This window comes from Branchiostoma floridae, chromosome 10 (genome assembly GCF_000003815.2).
Source record: "Branchiostoma floridae strain S238N-H82 chromosome 10, Bfl_VNyyK, whole genome shotgun sequence".
Taxonomy (NCBI): domain Eukaryota; kingdom Metazoa; phylum Chordata; class Leptocardii; order Amphioxiformes; family Branchiostomatidae; genus Branchiostoma; species Branchiostoma floridae.
In genome coordinates this window covers 1190309-1216326 of record NC_049988.1, presented here as the reverse complement: position 1 = coordinate 1216326, position 26018 = coordinate 1190309, and the positions used below count along the sequence as shown (strand labels likewise).

The following is a 26018-nucleotide window of genomic DNA, read 5'->3' as shown; positions in this document are numbered from 1 at the left end:
CTGTATGATAATGTTGAATAGTGTCATAAGTGATGCATGAGTTAGGTGATAAAATATCCTTTGATTAGTGCCACATAAAACACGTAAGGATGCTGGGGATTGGGTGTCCACGAAAGTTTCGGACCTAGTCTGGTGATTTTGCATTTTCTTCGTCAGACCTTTTTCTTCTTTACTAGCCCGACCAGACTGTTGCTCTCCCTTCCTTCGAGCCGCCTGACCTGCATGGCCAAGCGAGGAAATCTAAACACCACTCTCTGCACTGTTACTTTGTGATTGAATCTTAAACGTCCGAAACACGTTTTGATTTAATCCATGTCCGCGTGTATATCCCTCATTATGATTGTTCAATTCCCTTAATTCCCTGTGTTAAAATTCTTCTGATCGTTTTTTTTTTCAAAATTACTTTAACACCAGGCCAACGTTTAACACCCACCTCACCAGAATTCTATGTGTTACGGCGTCATAACCAGCATGAAATGGACTTTTCTGATTGGTCTACGTTCGCCCGGATTTATGTTATAAGTATACGATAGAATTAACAAGCGTCCACCTTTTTATGCAATTTTGACAAAAAGGAATTGAAAAATATACATTTCAATAGAGTTGCAGCAGATATCTGGGGACCCCAGTCTTTGTGGACTGACATGTGGTGAAGGTGCGGTTTGCCAACTTAGTGACCTGGATGGAGACATGATCTTTGAATGTGTTTGTGAAGACAACTACTGCAACGCAGGTGTCTGCAAAGTGGTGGTCGACAAGGGACCTGAATGCGAGTAAGTCAGATTAGGATTATACATATACACAGTTAAGTTGCGAATAGTACGAATTTAAGTAAGCATTTTGAATATTTTCCTTACCTTCTTCCAAAAAATATCATATATCGTTTACCTAGATCCTGGGTTCAAATCAGCTGATATGCTACCTATCTTGTGCACTTGGGAAAGGCACATGACGCGACTTTCCCCAATTCAGTCTGGGTGAAAATATCACCTAGCTTCGGATGATTATAGTCACCTGTTATTTCAATCATTTTACTAACGTAGTAAATATGAATTGATTACATATAAAGTTCATCAATGTCTATTTAAGGTATCGCCTTGCAAAAAAGCGTACTTATTGCTTTAAAGAAGGATAGGAAAAATCTTAATACACTAATGGGGAGGCTCCAACCGAGCTTGTTGTATGTTTCATGTTATACAGGTGCCCCTCCGTGTTGGTACCCGTTTACCACGGAGATCGGTGCAGTCCTCTCTTAACCCAGGCGGCCGTCATCGGTATCGGTGTAGGATGTGTCTGCGCCGTTCTCATCATCATTGTAACAGTCGTTAAGATGGCCAGGAGGGCACGGAAAGTGGGCAAGAACCGACAAGGCAATAGGTATGTTACTATTCATAACATAGAAATAGAAAAGTTAGTTGTATAAGCAGATTAGCACTCGACTTCTGCCAGTGCAGTTACTATGTCATAGTAAATGTTATAATAATCTTTGAGAACGTTTCCTTTTGAAGGTACCGTCCCGGTGGACTGACTATCGACAATTATGGAACCTACACCGATTACTCTGATCGGGCCCGGCGGTACAGCGCAATGGGACAGAAGCAAGTGTCTGGTAGCCAGGTATGGTCACCCTAGTTTGAAAGTTCATTGAACTATTCTCTTTTTTTTTGCTTGTGGGTGTGGTGTTTTAAAATACATGGATTTGGATGTGCAATGTATTTGATATTTCACCTGGTCGAATGTTTAATTTTCGAAAATTATAACATCAAATTAATCACCAGCCACTAAATATGAAAAGACTGTCACATTACAAAGTGTTTTTGTTGGTACGACTGTAACTTATCTTGATTCTTCAGAAATTTTAATGAATTTCATGTTCTCCGAGGATGAACTGAACTGAACATGTTGTGTTACAGTTAAGGATCCCACGACCCAGTGTGAAGTACAATCCCGATGGAAATTAGACATACATGTAAGTAGTGCTAATGTTAGCAGAGTGTTTGTAAAATAATCGACTACGCCTGCCATGTATGTATTTTATAGCTTTGTCGTTTCCTTTTCATTCAAGCAGTTGTAGCTGAGATTCGTAATATCTATTTACACATTCCAGAGTAATTGAATATAAAAATATGAGCTAAGTCCAGACTTACTGTCCGATTGTTTTTACCAACACAACCTTTTGCATATCAGAAATATGATCTAGAAATACTGGGGTATGTTGCTATTCAGACTTGCTACTGTCGCCGCTAACGGCTGCTGATACACGCTCGATCCCAATTTCAAACTGGCCTACAATTTCGTTGTAGCGTATGTCTTTTAGAATCTCCCCAAGCACACTCGTGACAGATTTAAGCCAGGAAAGTATATGCCAAGAATTGTAGACAACAAGACAAGACAAGTGACCTTGTTCTTGTCTATATCGGTTTTGTGCGCCCGGTTTTAGAATACACATGCCGAGTATGGCATCCAGGTTTGACTGTTGCCGAATCTAAGTCAATAGAGAGAGTACAGAAGAGAGCCTGCAAGATAATCCTTGACCAGAACTACACCTGCTACAGGTCAGCACTCACTGAACTCTCTCTGACACCACTGACTCAGAGACGAGAGGAACTGTGCAGAACGTATGCTCGCTCTCTCTGAAGATCCCCGATCTTCAGAGACTGGCTCCGACCGTGCCGTGGGGAGATTTCGGGTAGAGAGACTCGGTCTAGTAACAGACTCCAGACTCTGAAAGCGAATACTACTCGTTTCAAGAGAAGTCCGATTAACTACATGGTTGCCTTGCTAAACGATGACTTTGTGTGAATAGCTTTTTAAATTGTTTATTGGCGATATTCAGTAAATATTCTTGTATAATGATGACATGTTGTGAATATTTTTAACAGATTTTATTTCAATTGTAAATGTAAACGTGCCTATCAATTCAGCCTTAGGGCTGCCATTTGGGCCATGTATATGTGAATTTTTCTGAATAAACCAGTCATCATCATCATCATCAAGAATTGTAGACCAGTTTACCAAGGTTATAACTTACCTACAGCAGGGGGATTTCTGATAGAGATGGTTGCTTTAGTAAGATTCGACAAGACTAGAATTTAAGTTACATAAACGGCATCGTATTTTGCATTGCATTTAAGGCTGACATACAACAGAGGTCGTGATTTGTGCCGTTTTCTTTCCAGGTCCAAAAGAAATGGACATCTCTCCACCACCACAAGCAACCATAAGTTATATATATATAGCCGGAACGTATCTTTTATGAAATAATATTTTATGCTGAAATTTTTATCTGAGTTTTAATAAATACTATTCTGGTACATTGAACCGATCAAGATTATACTCGTAGGTGAAGAAGTATAAGCTGAACGAGTCTTTTTTATTTGTATGCCATATAACAGTGGGGAAATATTTCGGGTCTTATGATCTCTTATCAAATAAGATAACTTCTTTATATTTCATCACTTTTTTTCGAAACAACCATGCAATGTGTGGCTGTGTCATTTACACATACTGTGAATGGAAACAAGAATAACTGCTCTAGACGCTTAATACGTTTTATCATGCACGCGTGTTAAGGCAATCCACCTATGTTATTAATAATTTCTTACATTGCATATGACCTTGACTTATTTATACGGCAACATGATATATATCATTAAGAATTGTCTTTCTTATGGTTATCTTAATAGAATTAGAGGTGATATTTTTGCGTATGATGAGGTCGCTCATTATGAAAGAAAGATTACAGGATGATTTTGTGTTATTATGCATCAGAATGTTTTACATACTAAGCAATGTTTTTATACGATATCCAAGAAAATATGTTGATGTGATCTTTGTCAAATATGCGGCATTGTGTTGTATGTGTCGGACAGTAGTTTTTCCATGCCGTCTTGTTACAAAAATGATGCGCGAATATATCCCATGTTCTGTTGAAATCTGTTCGCTTGAAATCATTAAAAAAATCACGACAATAGGTTGGGGTGATAGCAAATGTAATGCGACGATATATATGTATCAACATGATGTGAAATAACTGCTGTATACTTGTTTTACCATTTTAATATTGCTGTGTATTAATGGCCAATGATTTGGGAAATATATCTATAGCTGCCTGAAGTGTTATCAGAAGCAGATTGCGAAACTGCGAATGCTGTGTAGCTACAAGGTCATGGTAATTCACAAAATGGTGGGTGATGATTGTGTTAATAAAAAAATAAGATGGAAGGAAAAATAAAATATTTGGCCCAGATCATTCACAGTGTGTGTGTGTGTGTGTGTGTGTGTGTGTGTGTGTGTGTGTGTGGTGGGGGCTATGGATTCGTTATTCGAGTCACGTGTCTCCAAGTCATGTAATCAGAGTAATTGAATCATCACTCCTGAAGAAGGTCGACGTAGGTGCGACAGAAAATTCGAGGTGAGCAAAATTTGTGTTGTATGACAGTTTAAAAACTTCAATATGAATTATATCAACACAGATGTGCTTTCATGCTAAAGTGATGTACGTCCACTTAAAAAAAACGCCAACACCTCTCCCACCACTGAAAATTGACGAATACCCGCTTCAAGAGGTTAAAGTGGCTAAATTACTGGACCTGTACATTCAAGCTGACCTCAAATGGAACACATGTAGACTCCATGGTAAAGAAGGGTAGCATGAGACTGTTCCTACTCAGAAAACTGAAGTCATTTCGACTGTCTACAGAGAACCTGGTCACTATCTACACTAGCTACATCCGACCAGTGTGTGAGTACGCGGCAACATCCGACCAGTGTGTAAGTACGCCGCACCGGGACTCATTCAAGAACAACCAACTGGAGAGAATCCAACGTCAAGCCTGCAAGATCATCTTAGGCCGGACGTACTCCAACTACGCAGATGCCCTGCACGTTCTAGGACTTGTAACCTTGGACCAGCGCCGAGATCAGCTGTGCCTGAGCACAGTCTCCTGACTTTCGCCACTGGTTCCCTGCTCGACATGGAGACATTAGCGGTCGCACTATCAAGCAAACAACTGGACAACTTCAAAACTAGAACCGAACGCTTCAGAAAAAGTGCATTACCTTAAATGACTAAGTTGTTCAAGGATGCAAATGTCAGTACATTATAAGTGCAATACCAAGCATCTACCTGGTATAATGATGATGAAAGTTGTTCTTGACTTTTGACCTTAGTAATACAATTTATTCTGTCTATAACGTTATATGTAGATTTTAATCAATCAGGTAATTCGTACGTATTTTAAATAATGCTTGTTATTTCCTAAAGTGCAATTATGGTGCAAATATACGACTTTTGTGAACACAGGCACAATTCAGTCAACATTGATAGTTTGACTGCGAGGCTTTGTATATTTCATGTGTAGTTCTGAATAAACCAATCTACTACTACTACAGCATGGGCTATGGAACTTAGTTTATGATTTCAAGATATGCTTATTTTCTGGCAAGCGAAACAAGTGAGGTAATTAAGAGAACAGGTAACATTCAATTTCTCATGTGTGTAACTTGTAAATCAAATTGTGACGTCGGCCATAGAAGATCAGATTTTTAAACTGTTGTTGTCAATTTTAGGATCAAACGATAGAGTAAAAATCACATATGGTTAGCACTATAACGTTATATTCACTATATACACTTTTTTCGAAAAAGAAGAAAACGGGAACATGTGAAAGGAGACAGTCCTCCGTAATGTAGGCAGCGTTGTCAGCACACTAGATGGGTAACGAGGCACACGAGATGACCTTTCACCCCAAGAAAGAGTTCACCTTTCACCCCTTACTGCTCCTGACAAACGTTTGCAGGACTGTTGTGCGGAGGTAAAAATCAACACTGTTAGCAGGTAAGAACGTGAAATGTGCAAAGTATGACTGCCTTATTATCATGAACCTAAGGAGGTATAGGTCATTTGTATGGTATATGGGCCGCATTAGGACGAAATGCAAGACTTTTCGGGGTGATGAAAATTTAGGTGTGGGAGGGGGGGCGATATTTAGTCCTTCGAGACAAAATGCTCCGGCTACCCCAAAAAGCTAGCGCCAGGTTTGTTCGAATAAAAAAAATTGTTACTAGTACTATTAAAGTAAACCCGGGAATAAAGGGGGAGGGGCAAGTAAGAAATTAGTGGGTGGGTTTTTTTTTATGTCGTTTTGATGAGAGTAAAGGTTCGAAAGTTGCTTTTATTAACCCTTAACCTTTCTGTGTTTATGTTTCACATTGAGCAGAAAACGTTCTGCATAAAAATTTTCAATATTTTTATCTTTGAATGTTTCATCTATTCACCTCTTTGATACTTCCCAGAATCCGTTGCTTCATGGTTCCGAAAATGGATGTTACAACAGTTGCTCTTCCTACTAGTAGACTCAGCATGCGAAACAAAGGTGGAACAAGCTAAAACCTTCCTTAGGAAGACGGCAAAATGTGTAGTGTAGACAGTTGTAGTGCGAGATTTTGCCAGAGTCAAACCTCTGCGTTTGCCACAAACAGTAAGTCTAGACATGTTTAGCTTTCTTTATGTGTCTTTTTGTACAGAAAGTCCCTACAGCCGGATTTGGTGCCACCTCTCTTTAAGACATGGCAGAGGCAGGAAATGGGTCTCCTACTGCTGTTCCCCTGTATTGCAGTTATGGGTCTCCTGTTGGAGTTTTATGTGACAGAGATGCAGGCATTGTCGTAGATCAGCAAGCAAAGGAGGCAGCAAGCAAAAGCAGTTTGGACTGTCAATTAGAAGCACAAACTAATGAAAGACGGTACGTATGCGTGGATTGCGGGTACAGGACAGCTAACAAGAATGACTTATCAAGACATATCAGAAAGCATACAGGTGAAAAACCCTACAAGTGTGACCAGTGTGATTATTCTGCTACACTGAAAGCCAATTTGGAAAGACATCTACTCCAACACACTGGTGATAAGCCCTACATGTGTGGGGAGTGTGGGCACAGAACAACTCAACAGTCTGCCTTAGCCATACATATGAGAACCCATACTGGTATAAAACCATACAAATGTGACCAGTGTGATTATTCTGCTGCACAGAAAAGTAATTTGGACAGCCATCTTGCAAATCACTCTGATGAAAAACCCTTCATGTGTGAGGAATGTGGGTTCAGGACAGCTCATAGGCGTCACCTATCCAGACACATGAGAACTCATACTGCTGAAAAACCCTACATGTGTGGGGAGTGTGAGTACAAGACAATTCAAAAGTGTGACTTATCCAGACATATGAGAACTCATACCGGTGAAAATCTCTACAAGTGTGGCCAGTGTGATTATTCTGCTGCACAGAAATCCACCCTGGAAAGCCATCTACTCAAACACACTGGTGAGAAATCCTACATGTGTGGGGAGTGTGGATACAGGACAACTAAAAAATCTACCTTAACCCAACATATGAGAATCCATACTGGTATAAAACCACACGAATGTGATAAGTGTGATTATTCTGCTGCACATAAAAGTAATTTGGACCGCCATCTCAGAGCAGAACACTCTGATGACAAACCCTTCATGTGTGGGGAATGTGGGTTCAGGGCAGCTCATAGGCGTCACCTATCCGGACATATGAGAAGTCATACTGCTGAAAAACCCTACAAATGTGACCAGTGTGATTATTCTGCTGCAAGGAAACACCATTTGGACATCCATGTTGCAAAGCACACCGGTGACAAACCCTACATGTGTGGGGAATGTGAGTACAAGGCAACTCAAAAGTCTGACTTATCCAGACATATGAGAATTCATACCAGTGAAAAGCCCTACAAGTGTGGCCAGTGTGATTATTCTTCTGCACAGAAATCCACCCTGGAAAGCCATCTACTCAAACACACTGGTGAGAAACCCTACATGTGTGGGGAATGTGGATACAGGACAACTCAAAAGTCTGCCTTAGCCATGCATATGAGAACCCATACTGGTATAAAACCATACAAATGTGATAAGTGTGATTATTCTGCTGCACATAAAAGTAATTTGGACCGCCATCTCAGAGCAAAACACTCTGATGAGTGATGACAAACCCTTCATGTGTGGGGAATGTGGGTACTGGACAGCTCGGAAGTCTAACTTATCCCGACATATGAGAACTCATACTGCTGAAAAACCCTACATGTGTGACCAGTGTGATTATTCTGCTGCAAGGAAACACCATTTGGACATCCATGTTGCAAAGCACACCGGTGACAAACCTACATGTGTGGGGAGTATGAGTACAAGACAACTTAAAAGTCTGACTTATCCAGACATATGAGAACCCATACCGGTGAAAAGCCCTACAAGTGTGGCCAGTGTGATTATTCTGCTCCACAGAAATAGACCCTGGAAAGCCATGTACTCAGACACACTGGTGAGAAATCCTTCATGTGTGGGGAGTGTGGGTTCAGGACAACTCAAAGGCGTTACCTATCCAGACATATGAAAATCCATAGTGGTAAAAAAACTTTTCAAGTGTGACCAGTGTGATTATTCTGCTCCACGGAAACATCATTTGGACATCCATATTGCAAAGCACATGAGATGTCTTATTTAGAAGAAAATTTCAACAAATGTGCTAACACTATATGGTATTTGTATCTGTACCTTTCCTTTTAGATTAGTATGTATCAAATGGTTTCAACAATGTACAATAGAGATTTCTAGTTCTTTTGGGCAGCGGCAAAGAAATCTACAACAGTGATCTGGATAACCATGGCTTATGAGAAATACTTTAAATGTCAAGAATAAGAAAGTTTTAAACCGAGATAAGAAAGATAATTCCATCAAAGTTCAGGCTTGCTAGGTAACTTTTACTGACATCCTAGAAAATATTGATCTTCAATCATTGTAACAAGTGTACCTAAAGTGAAAGACTGATGTTCTTTTTAACACCTATTTACTACATATAAAGTATACACAATATATTTCTATGTATTGTAGTAGTTTATTGAGGATATTACTAAGGTCAAACATTTTCAAAACAAATATTTTGGAAGTCTGTGAAAAATGAAATGTAGTTTCTCTAATAGATAATGTAGTTACATTACATGTACATGTATATAATAACCGGCAAAGATAACATGGGCTATCGAGCTCAGTTAATTCAAGATATGTATTTTTCTGGCAAGTGAAAACAAATAAGGATATTAAAAGTACAGAGTATATTCCATTTTTTATGTGTGGAAGTTGTAATTTATTGTGTAGACTATAAAGGTCAGATGAAACATACAAAGAAAACAGACCGAGGCTTCTCGTGTTATACTGTTGGCACACAGACGCACACGCTCAAAACATATCCTTACGCCATTCTGGCGAAGGTAAAAATGAGGAAAGAGGACATGTAATGTAACATGTAGGCAGCGGTTTCATCACATTACATGGGGAACAAGGTATACACGAGGATGACCTTTAACCCGCAAAAAGTTCACCTTTCACCCCTTGCTGCTCCAGACGACTACAGGAGGGTTTGGGGAGGTAAAAATCAACGCTAGTGGCAGGTAAGTCTAAAGAACCTGAAATGTACATAAACTGACCACCTTATCGTGAGCCAAAGTAGGTGTAGGTCATCTGCACGGTACATGGACCACATTAGGACGACGAAATTGAGTTGGGGGAGGGGGCGAAATCACACGCCTGAAGCGTCCTGGAAGTCTTTCGAGAGAAAATAAAGGGTTACACTCAAGTTTAAGCACCTCAGTATCATCATGCTGTAAGCACCTCAGTATCATCAATGTGTAAGAATAAAAATTGCTTCGGTACTTTTCACGCTGGTCCGTTGCTAGGCTATTCTTCTCGTTGCTATGCTAATAGGCCACACCCACAGGCGGGTCTGAAGTGCCGCACGGCATATATACAGAAAGCAGCAGAAGTATTTCCCAAGATTACAATCGATTAGTTTATGATATAAATTAACAAAAGTATATACATGATAAATGAAAATGTCAGCCTTGAAACGACGTAAAACTTTAAAAATGTCAGTGTAATACAGTGCTCAAATCCCCGCTTTCACGGGACGTGGCAAAAGTCACTTTCGGTCACGGGCTGAACTCTGAACCCCACCGACTTTTTTTTCTCATTTACGTTGGAATCAAACATTCATACCCTTATCTAAGCTCAAACTTTCTAAAATCAATTTCTACTGTGTAGTTTTTTTATGTCTGATACATTTAAAATTCTGTTCCTATATACGATACTTTCTTCTCCCATAATTCCTGAACGCACCAATAGAAAAACAAATACGAAAACCAAGATGGCGGGCGGCTTTTGCTCTTTCAAATGGAGTAGTTTTTGTTTCATTTTATCGGTAGGATCGGAAGATATCGGTCAAAATATGAAATGTGCACTTTATTCAGAGTTTCCACGCTGAAAAAGAGATGTTTTGCAGCTATAATGAGGCGGTGTTGGCATAGATGGCAGTGTGGAAATGTGACAGAAATCGTACAACAGAAACAATGTTGGAACAACCTGGGAATGCAAAATTCCAGGTCATGCCATGGATGGTTTGTGCTCGTGGGGTTACAGTAAGAAATGACCCGGTCGGGTTTTAATGTCGTATCGATAGGAGTAACGTTAGAGGCTCTACTTGTTGTGCTTGCGGGGCCTATCTATTGGAGTATACAAGAGGCACGCCCGGACTCAGAGTGGTGTAGATGCTTACTAGTAGTGAGTTTTATTCAAACCAGATGTTATTACAGTGGCCAGGTTAAGGGCTACATCATGGCGACAGTACAGTATACATATGGAGTGGGTATACTGACCATATAACATATCTATTACATTTTTAGTCAATGAATGTTTCATCTATTTAAATCTTTGTTCTGTCCTTGGTTTAAGGCATGGCAGAGGCAGGAAATGGGTCTCCTACTACTGTTCCCCAGAAACTCGGTGATGGTTCTCCTATTGGAGTTTTAGATGACAGAGATGCAGGCATTGTCGAAGACCAGCCGACAGAAGGCAAAAGCAGTTCGAACTATCAATTGGAAGCACATACTGATAAAAAACGTTACGTATGTGGAGAATGTGGGTACAGGACACCTTGGAAGCATAACTTATCTCAACATATGAGAATTCATACAGGTGAAAAACCCTACAAGTGTGACCAGTGTGACTATTCTGCAAGGAACAGAAGCGGCCTTGATAATCATCTAGCCAAACACACTGGTGACAAACCCTACATGTGTGGGGCATGTGGTTACAGAGCACTTTTGCACTCAACCCTGTCACAACACATGAGGACTCATACCGGTGAAAAACCCTACAAGTGTGACCAGTGTGATTATTCTGCAAGAAACAAATGCAATTTGGATTATCATCTAGCCAAACATACTGGTAACAAACCCTACATGTGTGGGGAATGCGGGTACAGGACAACTAAAAAGTGTCACTTATCTAAGCATATTAGAATCCATACTGGTGAACGCTACAAGTGTGACCAGTGTGACTATTCTGCTGCGCAGAAATCCACATTGGACGGCCATCGAGCAAAACACACCGGAGAGAAACTTTTCATGTGTGGGGAGTGTGGGTACAGGACAGCTTATAGGCGTCATCTATCCAGGCACATGCTGGTTCATACTGGTGAAAAGCCCTACAAGTGTGACCAGTGTGACTATTCTGCTGCACGGAAATCCAGTTTAGACAGCCATCTTCTCAAACACGCTGGTGAGAAACCCTACATGTGTGGGGAGTGTGGGTACAGGACAGCTGTCAAGAGTCACCTATCCAGGCATATGAGAACTCATACAGGTGAAAAACCCTACAAGTGTGACCAGTGTGACTATTCTGCAGCACGGAAGTCCAGCTTAGACAGCCATCTTCTCAAACACACCGGTGAGAAACCCTACATGTGTGGGGAGTGTGGGTACAGGGCAACGCGAAGGTTTTACTTATCCCAACACATGAGAAGGCATACAGGAGAAAAGCCCTACAAGTGTGACCAGTGTGACTATTCTGCTGCACAGAAATCCACCCTGAAAAGCCATCTACTCAAACACGCTGGTGATAAACCCTACATGTGTGGGGAGTGTGGGTTCAGGACAACCCAAAGGAGTCACCTATCCAGACATATGAAAATCCATAGTGGTGATAAAACTCTTCAAGTATGACCAGTGTGATTATTCTGCTCCACGGAATCATCATTTGGACATCCATATTGCAAAGCACACTTGTGACAAACCCTATCTTACAAGTTTGGAGAATGAGGGTACAACTGAAAAGACAACTGAAAAGTCTGCCTTATCCAAACGTATGAGAACCCATTCCGGTGATAACCCTACAAATGTGACAAGTGATTATTCTGCTGTACATAAATCCAGCTTGGACAGCCATCGGCTCAAGAACACCGGTGAGAAACCCTACATGTGTGCGGATTGACGGTACAGGACAACTCGAAAGGGTGCCTTATCCAATGTATAAGAATACTGATATATATATATATATATACATACATGTAAAATAAGGCATACAAATGTGACCATTCTTTTATCATTTTTCTTCACAGTAGTCCACATTGGTACCATTCAGAGATCTTGCAGCAACAAAAAGCTCACTTATTTAAGTCTTATCGCATGAACTATCATGATTCAAAAAGTCACAAATGTACATTTTTTATAAGAAAAAATTCAAAAAGTGCCATAAAGTAGATTTTAGAACATGTACAATACAGAATAAATTCTCATGTCTGACGAAATGAATCTTAGATACCATAGTACCCAATTTTATGTCATTTGGCCCCCAAATTAAGGTGTCATCTGACGAAAATGCAGACAATGGTACTCGTTGCCAAGCAAAACAAGTTGCCTAGCAACAGTTGCTATGCAAAAGCAGGTTTCTATTATCTCCACCCCTAGAATTGTTTCTATTGTTCTATAGAACACTTGTGCTAAGTATCATGCTTTTACCATAATTTGAGCACTTTTTGCACCAATCGCCTAGACTATTAGAGTGAGCAGCACGAGTTGTTATCAGCTTTCCAGATGTCATCTGGCCTTTAGCAAAATACAATGATGAGTAACTCTATTACTGTTTATAGTGCAGGTACAGAACAAATTCTTAACATAAGTTTCCTCTAAGTTTATGATCTATGTGAGAACACTTATTACACGTCTCCCGCTGATATAATTGAATAAGCCGCACTCACAGTTTTGAGTGTGCATTAACTTTAAGATCAAAGATTACTTGTTTGCTGAGATGTGTTTGGGATTTGTATTTTTTTGCTTGTACTGTGAGATGTCTTATTTACACAGAAGACAACTTTGACAAGTGTGATAGCACTATCTGTATCTGTACCTTTGTAGATTAGTATCAATCACATCGTTTCAACAAAGAAATGTACAAAGACTAGAGTTCCACGACCCCATACCTTCGCCAAATGATTCTTACCTTTACAACTGCTGTTTATTAAGTAATTGTCATTAATTATGCAAATAAGGTTCTCATTTGCATAAATTATATTAGCTGATCATCTCTATCAGATAACAGACATACACATCTATATCAAAAAATGCTTTTATCGCATTTTCTGATAATTATTGCAAATAAGGATCTTATTTGCATAATTAATGTTCAACGATGTTGACCTGTACATAATTTTTCATTGCTACAAGTAAGAAGTTCCAGTGATTTATCACAATGACATTATAGTGTTTTCTCATTAATTATACAAATAAGGACTTTTTCAACAATATCTATCTATCAATATTCTTCTCCTTCTCAGTTACAAATGTCACATGTTGCAATGGTCCTATAATGGAACTGAGCGTGTTTATACGATTCCCTAATTAATTATGAAAATAAGATACTAATTTGCATAATCAATATGTCACTATATGAAGCATCATTTAAAAGTTTAAAAAGTTAAACCCTCCTCGCGCCTGGTGGCGCATAGGGCGGTGCCCATCTCTGATTCCTTAGCCCTGGGCCACACAACGCAATCACTACAGCAGGGGGCTAGTCTGTGTTCAAGTTCCATACTCTTTACCGAATGCTGAGTGCTTAGCAGAGAAAGCAGCATGTACCATGTTTAAAGTCTTTGGTATGACTCGGCCGGGGATCGAACTCACGACCTACCGAATGCAAGGCGAACACTTTACACACAACCTCTCGGTGCGGATCCAAACAGGCTGCCACTGCGCCACGCGGTCCCACTATTTAAGCTACGTACCAAAAATCCTAACAATTCGTTCACCCCTTCCTGAGTTATTCCCTTTCAAAGTCTGACACTAAACCAGCCCTGCATTACCAAAACAAGCTGCTAGGAGTCCCAAACCTATACCATTTACTCTCGACATCAAGACCTGTCTACCACTTAAAACGTATAGCCGCAGCATGTTCAGAACTTGAGATATCCAGCCCGGAGGTTCCGTTGCAGTACAATAACAAGCCGCTAGGAGGCCCAAAATCGAATCGTTTTCTAGGTCTCACCAAGACCTACCCACATGCCAAACATCAATACAATCTGCAGACGTCCTTGAGTTATAGTGGTCTTCTACAAAGTGAAACACACATAGGCACAGACGCTACCTAATATATAACCTTCTTGGCGAAGGTAAAAAACAGAAGAAGGGTTCTCGAGTTACAAAGCTTAAAAGTCAAAACATAACCTTACGCCACTTTGGCGAAAAAAAATGTGGAAATGGGACAGTCCCTCTGTAAATGTAATGTAACATGTAGGCAGCGGTTTCATCACAATACATGGGTAACGAGGTATACACGAGGATAACCTTTCACCCCGCAAATAGTTCACCTTTCACCCCTTGCTGCTCCAGACGAACGGTACGAAACGTATGCAGGACGGTTGTGTGGAGGTAAAAATCAATACTAGAAGCAGGTAAGAACGTGAAATGCACAAAATATGACTGCTTTATCATGAACCAAAGTAGGTATAGGTCATCTGTATAGTACATAGTCCGCATTAGGATGACGAAATTCAATTGGGGGAGGGGGCGAAATCACACGCCAAACGTCAGATGTATTTCGAGAGAAAATATTTATACTAGGGTTAAATACAAGTTCGACTGTAAGATACTTAAGCACCACGGTATCACCAAATTGTGTAAGAATCACTTCGGTACTTTTGCAAATGTGACTGAGAAATAGTACAGTGGAAACAATGTTAGAACAGCTTTGGGATACAAAATTTCAAGTCATTGCCATAGATGGTCATGGGGTGGCACTAAGAAGTGACCAGGCCGGGTTTTAATGTCGTTTCGATGGGAGTAAAGGTTCGACAGTTGCTCAATCAACTTTTCGTGATTTAGTTTTCAATTCAGCAGTGAAGGTTCTACTTGTTGTGTTTACGGGGCCAATCTATTGGAGTACTAGTATATACCAGAGGTGTAGATGCTGTGTAAGTTTTATTCAAACCAGATGTTAGTACAGTGACTGGGGTTCAGGGTTACATACTGGGGACAATACAGTATATATTTGGAGTGGATATACTGACATTATAACACTACTTATTTAGTAACTTTAGATGGAGGAATGTTTCATCTATTTTGATTTTTGTTCTGTCCTTGGTTTCAGGCATGGCAGAGGCAGGAAATTGGTCTCCTACTACTGTTCCCCAGGAACTCGGTGATGGTTCTCCTATTGGAGTTTTAGATGACAGAGATGCAGACATTGTCAAAGACCAGCAGCGAGAAGGCAAAAGCGGTTTGAACCATCAATCTGAAGCACACACTGATAAAAAACATTACGTATGTGGGGATTGTGGGTACCGGACACGTTGGAAGCATAACTTATCTCAACATATGAGAACTCATTCAGGTGAAAAACCCTACAAGTGTGACCAGTGTGATTATTCTGCAAGGAACAGAAGCGGCCTTGATAATCATCAAGCCAAACACACTGGTAACAAACCCTACATGTGTGGGGAATGCGGGTACAGGGCACTTTTTCACTCTACCCTGTCAAAACACATGATGACTCATACCGGTGAGAAACCTTACAAGTGTGACCAGTGTGATTATTCTGCTGCACAAAAATACCATTTGGATAATCATCGAGCCAAACATACTGGTGACAAACCCTACATGTGTGGGAAATGCGGGTACAGGACAACTAAAAAGAGTCACTTATCTAGGCATATTAGAATCCATACAGGTGAATGCTACAAGTGTGACCAGTGTGATTATTCTGCTGCACAGAAATCCACATTGAACGACCATCGAACAAAACACACCGGAGAGAAACTTTTCATGTGTGGGCAGTGTGGTTACAGGACAGTTGTCAGGAGTCACCTATCCAGGCATATGAGAACCCATACTGGTGAAAAACCCTACAAATGTGACCAGTGTGACACTGTGTGCTGCACAGAAATCCACATTGGACAGCCATCTCCGCAAACACACTGGTGATAAGCCCTTCATGTGTGGAGAGTGTGGGTACAGAGCAGTTCAAAAGTCTGCCTTATCCATACATATGAGGACTCACACGGGTGAAAAACCCTACAAGTGTGACCACTGTGATTATTCTGCTTCAGAGAAAGCCACATTGAACAGCCATGTTGCAAAACACACTGGTGATGAGCCCTTCATGTGTGGGGAGTGTGGGTACAGGACAGCTGTCAAGAGTCGCCTATCCATGCATATGAGGACTCATACAGGTGAAAGACCCTACAAACGTGACCAGTGTGATTATTCTGCAGCACATAAATCCAACTTAGACAACCATCTTCTCAAACACACTGGTGAGAAACCTTACATGTGTGGGGAGTGTGGGTACAGTACAACTCGGAAGTCTCACTTATCCCTACATATGAGAAGACATACAGGAGAAAAACCCTACAGGTGTGACCAGTGTGACTATTCTGCTACCAAAAAATCCACCTTGAAGAACCATCTAGCAAAACATGGGCAAGGAACCCTACATGTGTGAAGGTTGTGGGTATGGCACTGTGCGAGAGTCTCACTTATCAAAACATATGAGAACTCACCCCTACAAGTGAAATGCATTCTGGACAGCCATCTAGCTAAACACACTTGAAAAAAATACTCGCGAGTTCTGTCCTACTTGCGTCGTTTTTGACCAAGGTGTTCGAAATAGAACAGGGGGCTGGCCGGGTCTTATGGTGTTCGGCTGGAACGGTCCATTTTGAACAAAGTAGAATAGGTGTGTCTAACTTGTCCCAAATTTGCACATCTATGACCCCACTCTTGAGAGAAACCGTTATAAGAGTTAGCTGTGTGAGTAATTTGAGCAGCTGAAAAGTCAGATGTTGTTGCCTGCCTTCTGAAATATCACACTGATGAGAAACTCTGTGTTTATGGTGAGGGTACTGGACAACTTTACAGCAGAAGTTTGTAGCCATACCTGTACATGCATGCCACACTAATAGGTAGAATATCAAGGTGTGCACACTACTACATGTGTCCCACAGTAATATCGTAAAGTAAGGTACTTTACACTTACAGTAACTGTTATGATTGTGGATTGTACTTACCTTTCTTTGTTCATGATTCTTTCTTTATATGTTTTTACAATGTATTTAGTTCTGAATCCCCAACATTACTCACAAGGTCCTACTGTGTTGAAAAGATCTATATATAAGACACTTTTTAATACCCATAAGTATGTTAATGCTTTAGAGTATCTATATAGCCTTTTATATCAGATGGCTGCATCAAAGTATACAGTAGAAATCTCAAGTCCTTTTGGGTAGCGGCAACGAATTCCACAACAGATTGTGAGAAATTCTAAACATATCAAGGATAAGGAGACCTATGTAACTAAATAATTCCATCAAAGTCTCGTCAGGCTAGCCGACTTTTTACTGACATCCTAGGAAATATTTAGCCTCAATCAATGTAACAAGTGTACATTAAGTGACTTATTTACTAACCTCTACTGTATAAACTATAAATTAGTATATATCATAGTATTATAGTATTGGTATATTGATTGTGCTAAGCTTGTGTTGAACATTTAAAAAAATAAATGTATTTTCATAGGTTCAGAAGAGATTTGCTTTAGTCTTCGCCATAGCCTACCAATAAACAGCTAGTAACTTAGTATTGCTTGGGTTGTTTTGATTCGGTTTTGATTCTTAATGTACACACACACACATACACATACACACACACACACACACTTTGTAGTGGAATATCTTGCACATCAGATGCCCATTTCTTGATCGGGGATAGGGCGCTAGCGCCTGGGATAGAGTCCTAGTGTTTGCCATATATTTGGAAGTTAGGTCTCAGTAGATATCGGTAACGAAAGGCCATAACTAGGGGTTGGTACCGGTACAGAAAATTTAGGTCCGGTTCAGGCCCAGAGGATCAGGTCCGGACCTGAACCTGATTCAGTATGAGAAAACATGTGAATGGACGATACTAAAAAATGGTCAATTTCGCTACAAAGAAGTATGTTTTGTGGACTAGTTGACTTCCACTGGCGTTTTAAAATCCTGCAAGACTAACTGCCTCTGTATGATTGACTGTAAAACCCTATACCGGTACCCACCCCTAGCCGTAACACATCCAACCACCAACCTTACAATGAAGCTTTTGCTAAAGTATGCAGTGCTCCTACATTGATAAGAGTCAGTGAGAGCAGTATGATATGGATACCTTACTAAATCTTTCGGTGTCTGTGTCACATTTCAATCCGCCCTTTGGCACTAGATTAATTTGGGAGAATTTGCAATGGAGAACATTTAAAAATGTACGAAGTTCTTTCTCTGCTTAGCAATCGGCACCTCTGAGTATCGGAATTGCACATACTCCATTGCCAGTGAACAATCCCCATTGTGTTGTAGCCCATGGAAACGGGGATATTCGCGAATCTGGATATATTCAGCCTATGGGTAGATCCTTCATAACAGTGTTCGACAAATCTTGCTCAGTATAACTGGCTAGAGCCATATCCGTATCTACCTAAGATAGATTACACCATCCACACGCTCGCAAACAAACGCGCGGTCCCTGGTGCTGAATGCTGTTCACATGTTCATACGTCACTGATGCTGAACAGTATCTAAATGCAAACACAAATGTCCCTGGTACTGAACAACATCCTTTCCCAAACACACCTGTCCCTGCTAAACACCATCAGTACAGAAACACATGTCATTGGTACTTTTTGAACACCATAAACACAAGACACAGCTGTCCTTGGCGCCCTTGGCGCTGAAGACCGTCAAAACAGTAAACACACCTGTCCTTGGTGTTGACCACCATCCAAACACAAACACACATGTCCTTTGTGCTGAACACCATCCACACACAATCACACGTGTCTTGGTGCTGACCACCATCCACATTCAGGTAAACACACCTGTCCTTGGTGCTGAAGAACATCGACAAAAACACACCTGTCCTTGGTGCTGAAGAACATCAACACAAAACACACGTGTCCGTGGTGCTGACCACCATCCTTTCCCAAACACACCTGTCCATGGTGACCAAAATCAACAAACACACCTGTCCTTAGTGCTGAACACTATTCACACACAGGTAAAGCACACCTGTCCTTGGTGCTGAACACCATTCTCGTACAAAAACACCTTTCCCTATCGCTGAACACCATCCACAAAAAACACAGCTATCCTTGATACTCAACACCATCCGCATTCAGGTAAGCACACCTGCCCTTGGTTCTGAACACCATCCACACAGTAAACACACCTGTCCTTGGTGCTAACCAACACCCATACACAAATACACCTGTCCCTGGTGCTGACCACCATTCGCACACAGGTAAGCTCCCACGTCCTTGTTGCTGAACACCATCCACACACAAACACACCGGTCCCTGGTGCTGAAGAACATCCACACAAAACACACCTGTCATTGGTGCCTAACACCATCCACATAATAAACACACCTGTCCTTGGTGTTGACCACCATCCAAACACAGACACACATGTCCTTTGTGCTGAACACCATCCACACACAAACACGCGTGCTTGGTGCTGACCGCCATCCACACACAAACACAAGTGTCATCGGTGCTGACCACCATCCACAGACAAACAGACCTGTCCCTGGTGCTAAACACCAGCAACACTCAAACACACGTGCCCTTGGTGCTGACCAGCATTCATACACAAACACACCTGTCCCTGGTGCAGACCACCATCCACACACAAACACACCTGTCTTTGGTACTGACCACCATCCACAGACTTACAGACCTGTCCCTGGTGTTGACTAAAATCCACACAAAAACACACCTGTCGCTGGTGCTGAGCACCATTCACACACAAACACATCTAATATCTGTCCCTTGTGCTGAACACCATCCACAGACAGGTAAAGCACACATATACTTGTTGCTGAACACCATTAACGCACAAACAAACCTTTCCCTATCGCTAAACACCATCCACGCTAAATACAGCTGTCCTTTGTACTGTACTGAACACCATTCGCATTCAGGTAAACACACCTGCCTTTGGTGCTGAACACCATCCACACATTAAGCACACCTGTTCTTGGTGTTGACTACCATCCACACACAAACACGTGTCCTTTGTCCTGCGTACCATCCATACACAAACACACCTGTCCCTGGTGCAGAACACCATCCACACGTAGTAAACACGCCTGTCCCTTGTGCTGAACACCATCCACACGTAGTAAACACACCTGTCCCTGCTGGTGCAGAACACCATCCACACGTAGTAAACATGCCTGTCCCTGGTGCTGAACACAATCCACACGTAGTAAACATGCCTGTCCCTGGTGCAGAACACCATCCACACGTGGTAAACACGCCTGTCCCTGGTATGGTGCAGAACACCATCCACACGTAGTAAACATGCCTGTCCCTGGTGCAGAACACCATCCACACGTAGTAAACACACCTGTCCCTGGTGCAGAACACCATCCATACGTAGTAAACACATCTGCCTTTTGTGATGAACAACATCCATACAAAACACACCTGTCATTAATGCTGACCACCATCCACACACAAACACACCTGTCCTTGGTGCTGACCACCATCCATTCTCAAACACACCTGTCCCTGGTGCAGAACACCATCCACACGTAGTAAACACACCTGTCCCTGGTGCAGAACACCATCCACACGTAGTTAACATGCCTGTCCCTGGTGCAGAACACCATCCACACGTAGTAAACACACCTGTCCCTGGTGCAGAACACCATCCACACGTAGTAAACACGCCTGTCCCTGGTGCAGAACACTATCCACGCACATGTAAACACACTATCCCTAGGTGCTGTACACCATTCACAATCACACATCCACATGCATCCACACAGATCCCTGATCCTGAACAAGATTGAAACAACATGATGATGAAAAGGACACGTTTATATTTGATATAATTTATGATACATTATACAAAGCATGTATACAAAAACCTTACAGAATACGAAACTAGCAGAAAAATGTTAACATCCAGGATCTCCAATATTGTATGCACATGGGTAACTCCTCCGCTTCAAAATGCAGTTTTTATATATACTTCATACGAATATTGAATTACACCCATAGAGCATCTCAATATCAATGAACTACTGTTTCATATAGACAAGTTGGTACATTCTTTCTTTTACACTGTAGTACAGTACATTACATACGACCATAATGTACAATCCCAATTATGTCAGCACTCAAACAAATTTAGGACAGTGCTTTGTATACCTCCATAGGCATACATGTAATGCATAACACATTAATCTACTGAACACTAATAAACTATCGATATACAAGAGACAGTAACTTTGTTGCTCCACAATATAATTCAGAATATATTCCCCATACGTATAATGTACTATCGAAATAAAGATTACCGACTTATATTACTTTGTACGGAAAAAAAACAATATTTTTAGTTCCAAAAAGAAATATATAGTACCTTAGTAAACCCTATACGTATAATGCAATATCACTACATTGCAGGTTAACATTGACTACTTGTTTCTTGCCAAAAAATGTTAAAATATTTCTTTCCACAATGTAGTCCACTACATTGTTTACCGCCCATGTATAATGTACAATCCCTTTTCAACAATCTAACCAATGATCTAATCTGCAATCCCTATAAAACATTAGACCATTACCAGCCAAAATGGCAACCTGTTACATCACATTTAGGATCTAGTCGTGGCTACATCTATTTCATTAACTTTGACCTTCGTAAGTTCTTGTGTATCTGATTTTCACTTCCTATATCAGTGATATATATACTACGTCCTGCATGAAAGAACTTCATCTTGCAGTATCACTACAGTACAATACATGTTCAATTAATTTTGGCATCTTACTTCCATAATTTGTTACTTGTCTCTGACTACAAAGTAACTCCATCCATCTATCATGAGATGCGGTTACAAATCGTAAAGTATTTAGTACATATCTACCGTCTGCTTTATGCCAAATATTTACAATGCGGTCCCAAATGCAAGGAAGTGTAAACCATCCATAACAGTTGTCAACAAGAGTTCGGAGACCTGATACCTCCATGAAATAGTCTGATTATGCAAATGACTTGCACATCTGCATCATTTATGCCTGGTTATGTACACATGTTACACAGGTCACAATGTTGACAATCCAATCATTTACTACATGTACTTAGAATAGTTGTGACACTTTCACATTGATTATGTAATTTGACTAAGGACAAATGGCCCAATAGGGAAAGAACATGTATTCCTAAGTCAGATGTAAAAATACATGTATTGCCTCTGAGATTTCTTACAGAAATTAAACTTTTAATCAACTAGAGAAATTCTTCTGTGGTATTTATCATGGCTGGAATGGCCTCAAATAAAAATAAGTCCTAAGGCTTAGTCTTCCTTTTCTCCTCTCCCAGCACCTGCTCTACACCAGTCCATAAATCAACAGTCAACTTGTGTACAACTCAAACACACAATGTGTTAATGTAGAAAATGAAGTTCGTGTCAAACACCGGTATTTTAGTTTAGCATTTTGCTGGCAGAGAGTGGGAGTCGGCAATGAACTAAACTACTTACAGCAGAATGATGAAGTAAAGAAACAACACATCATTTGAGGATCTAGTTATGTCATAAGTCATCACTATCCGTTGTTTGATTATACTTCTGCTGGAGTCCCTGACGCAGGGGCAAGCAGCAGTCGGCTAGTCTTCACACCGTGTTTCCATGCAGCTCTGTCCAGTGGGTCGACCCCTGTGCGACCGCACACCTTGATGTCCTTCCTAACACACTCTATCCAAGTTTTCCTCGGTCTACCACGACCCCTGTTGCCTGACACTTTCAGTTTGGTGATGGTGATAATACAGTCACTTGATCTGGTGTTAATACAGTCACTTGATCTGGTGTTAATACAGTCACTTGATCTTTCTAGTACATCAAACCACCTGAGACGGCGAGACTGCAACACTGAGGTGATGTTCGAGATGCCAAGTTTTTTAAGAAGACCGGATGATGGAGTCTCATCCTTGGGTTGGACGCCACAAATCCATCTGATAATGGCACGGTCACTGCGGCACAACCGCTGTAGATCCGAGGTGGTAGGAGCTCAGGTGCACGCACACAGGAGTCAAACACCTTGCCACGGGTTTTGAAAGGCAGGTGCCTGGACATAAGGATGGGCAGGAGCTTCTTGGATTTACCCCAGGCAACACAGGATCTGGCAGTGACTGAGAGCTCACATCCGCCATCAGCACAGAGCAGGTCCTCAAGATAACGGGCATACGGGCAAGAAAAAGAACACATCATTATATCATTTTAAACTTTAAAAAGGAATAACATGTGGTGGAACTACATGTAAAGGACAAAATCATCAAACAAACTGTACATGATGTATATAGATGACAAATGATGAATATAGTTGACAACGGCAAGATATGATAAGATTGAGCATTGGATTAAATCATCAAACAAATTGCACACGATGAACATAGATGACCAATGCTGATACAGTTGACAAACTGCAAGATACAGAATGATTGGCCAGTCAATACAGTGGAAAACACAATTCCTAAAAGGTGTTGTGTAACACTATTGAAGGAAATACATTATAAATCAACATATACAATAACCAAACCCAAAATATTACACATTTAAGTATTTGCACAACATACTGATGTTATCGCTGTTTCTTTGCTTCCAAGAATAATGCTCATCCTGGACGATATTAACAGCTGACAAAGCTTGAAGACATGGGCAGCCACAAATAAGAGAAATCCCAAATCTTTAAAATTCCATGGATTGACAAAACCATTTACCTTCCAACAGATGGAAAACTATTTTGTTTAACTAGAGTTCTTCGACCTCATACATTCACGAAATGATTTTAACCCTAAGAACTGATATGTATTTTCATTAATTATGCAAATAAGGTCGGCAGTTGCATTAGTTGATCATCTCCTGGACCCAAACTGAAGAAGACCATAATGTTGTCTCAATCAAAAATTCCTTTTCTATCACTTATGCAAATAAGGTCTCATTGGAAAATTTCTGTCTAAAATATAATGGTTCTCTTTCATGTAACTTCAGCAATAATTGGCATGAATATATTGCTTATTTTGCATATATCATATATTATGATTCACTCTTTGTTTCACGAGACACTTAGGGTGTCAGGCAGTCCCTGTGAAACTGGTCCCTTGTTAGCAATGTCCCCCATGTAAGGCGAGACCAAGGCCGTCATAGGGAAACAGCCGGTATGCCGTGAGAGTCTATGCAAGCTTTCTTGCTTACTCAGCACATACCATGCTTTGCTCTCCTTTTTTCTTGTCTAAGGCAGTCCCTGTGAAACTGGCTCCTTGTTAGCAATGTCCCCCATGTAAAGGCAAGACCAAGGCCGTCATAGGAAACCAGCCGGTATGCCGTGAGAGTCTATGTAAGCTTTCTTGCTTACTCAGCACATACCATGCTTTGCTCTCCTTTTTTCTTGTCTAAGGCAGTCCCTGTTAGAACTGGCTCCTTGTTAGCAATGTCCCCCATGTAAGGCGAGACCAAGGCCGTCATAGGAAACCAGCCGGTATGCCGTGAGAGTCTATGTATTAGCTTTCTTGCTTACTTTGCACATACCATGCTTTGCTCTCCATTTTTCTTGTCTAAGGCAGTCCCTGTTAGAACTGGCTCCTTGTTAGCAATGTCCCCCATGTAAGGTGAGACCAAGGCCGTCATAGGAAACCAGCCGGTATGCCGTGAGAGTCTATGTAAGCTTTCTTGCTTACTTTGCACATACCATGCTTTGCTCTCCATTTTTCTTGTCTAAGGCAGTCCCTGTTTGAACTGGCTCCTTGTTAGCAATGTCCCCCATGTAAGGCGAGACCAAGGCCGTCATAGGAAACCAGCCGGTATGCCGTGAGAGTCTATGTATTATACTAAGCTTTCTTGCTTACTTTGCACATACCATGCTTTGCTCTCCATTTTTCTTGTCTAAGGCAGTCCCTGTTAGAACTGGCTCCTTGTTAGCAATGTCCCCCATGTAAGGCGAGACCAAGGCCGTCATAGGAAACCAGCCGGTATGCCGTGAGAGTCTATGTAAGCTTTCTTGCTTACTCAGCACATACCATGCTTTGCTCTCCTTTTTTCTTGTCTAAGGCAGTTCCTGTTAGAACTGGCTCCTTGTTAGCAATGTCCCCCATGTAAGGCGAGACCAAGGCCGTCATAGGAAACCAGCCGGTATGCCGTGAGAGTCTGTAAGCTTTCTTGCTTACTCAGCACATACCATGCTTTGCTCTCCTTTTTTCTAAAATGTCTAAGGCAGTCCCTGTTAGAACTGGCTCCTTGTTAGCAATGTCCCCCATGTAAGGCGAGACCAAGGCCGTCATAGGAAACCAGCCGGTATGCCGTGAGAGTCTATGTAAGCTTTCTTGCTTACTTTGCACATACCATGCTTTGCTCTCCATTTTTCTTGTCTAAGGCAGTCCCTGTTAGAACTGGCTCCTTGTTAGCAATGTCCCCCATGTAAGGCGAGACCAAGGCCGTCATAGGAAACCAGCCGGTATGCCGTGAGAGTCTATGTAAGCTTTCTTGCTTACTTTGCACATACCATGCTTTGCTCTCCATTTTTCTTGTCTAAGGCAGTCCCTGTTAGAACTGGCTCCTTGTTAGCAATGTCTCTCTCATTATACA

The 26018-nt window shown here is 41.2% G+C and overlaps 3 protein-coding genes across 3 annotated transcripts in view; all 3 read left to right on the top strand.

Annotated features, from left to right (window-relative positions):
* LOC118424205 (fibropellin-1-like) overlaps nt 1-3840 on the top strand; it is a 44565-nt gene extending 40725 nt beyond the window's left edge. Inside the window, exons 39-43 of the mRNA XM_035832740.1 lie at nt 602-773; nt 1201-1377; nt 1509-1617; nt 1914-1969; nt 3180-3840. Coding sequence (XP_035688633.1) covers nt 602-773; nt 1201-1377; nt 1509-1617; nt 1914-1961 — 506 coding nt within the window. The 3' untranslated portion in view covers nt 1962-1969; nt 3180-3840. The remainder of the gene's footprint in view (nt 1-601; nt 774-1200; nt 1378-1508; nt 1618-1913; nt 1970-3179) is intronic.
* Nucleotides 3841-5778: 1938 nt separating this feature from the next.
* LOC118424204 (gastrula zinc finger protein XlCGF57.1-like) lies at nt 5779-8594 on the top strand. The gene is made up of 3 exons (XM_035832738.1): nt 5779-5839; nt 6529-7831; nt 8590-8594. The coding sequence occupies exons 2-3, from the start codon at nt 6571-6573 to the stop codon at nt 8592-8594; spliced, it is 1266 nt and encodes a 421-aa protein (XP_035688631.1). The 5' UTR covers nt 5779-5839; nt 6529-6570.
* An 826-nt stretch (nt 8595-9420) lies between these two features.
* Nucleotides 9421-12489, top strand: LOC118424510 (zinc finger protein 135-like). Its single transcript, XM_035833088.1, has 2 exons — nt 9421-9470; nt 10807-12489. Exon 2 carries the CDS (start codon nt 10809-10811, stop codon nt 12075-12077), a length of 1269 nt encoding a protein of 422 aa, XP_035688981.1. The 5' UTR covers nt 9421-9470; nt 10807-10808; the 3' UTR covers nt 12078-12489.
* Nucleotides 12490-26018: the final 13529 nt, after the last annotated feature.

What these genes read in the sequence shown, in the direction of transcription:
- LOC118424204 (XM_035832738.1), top strand. Translation starts at nt 6,571, where the DNA reads ATGGCAGAGGCAGGAAATGGGTCTCCTACTGCTGTTCCCCTGTATTGC.
- LOC118424510 (XM_035833088.1), top strand. Translation starts at nt 10,809, where the DNA reads ATGGCAGAGGCAGGAAATGGGTCTCCTACTACTGTTCCCCAGAAACTC.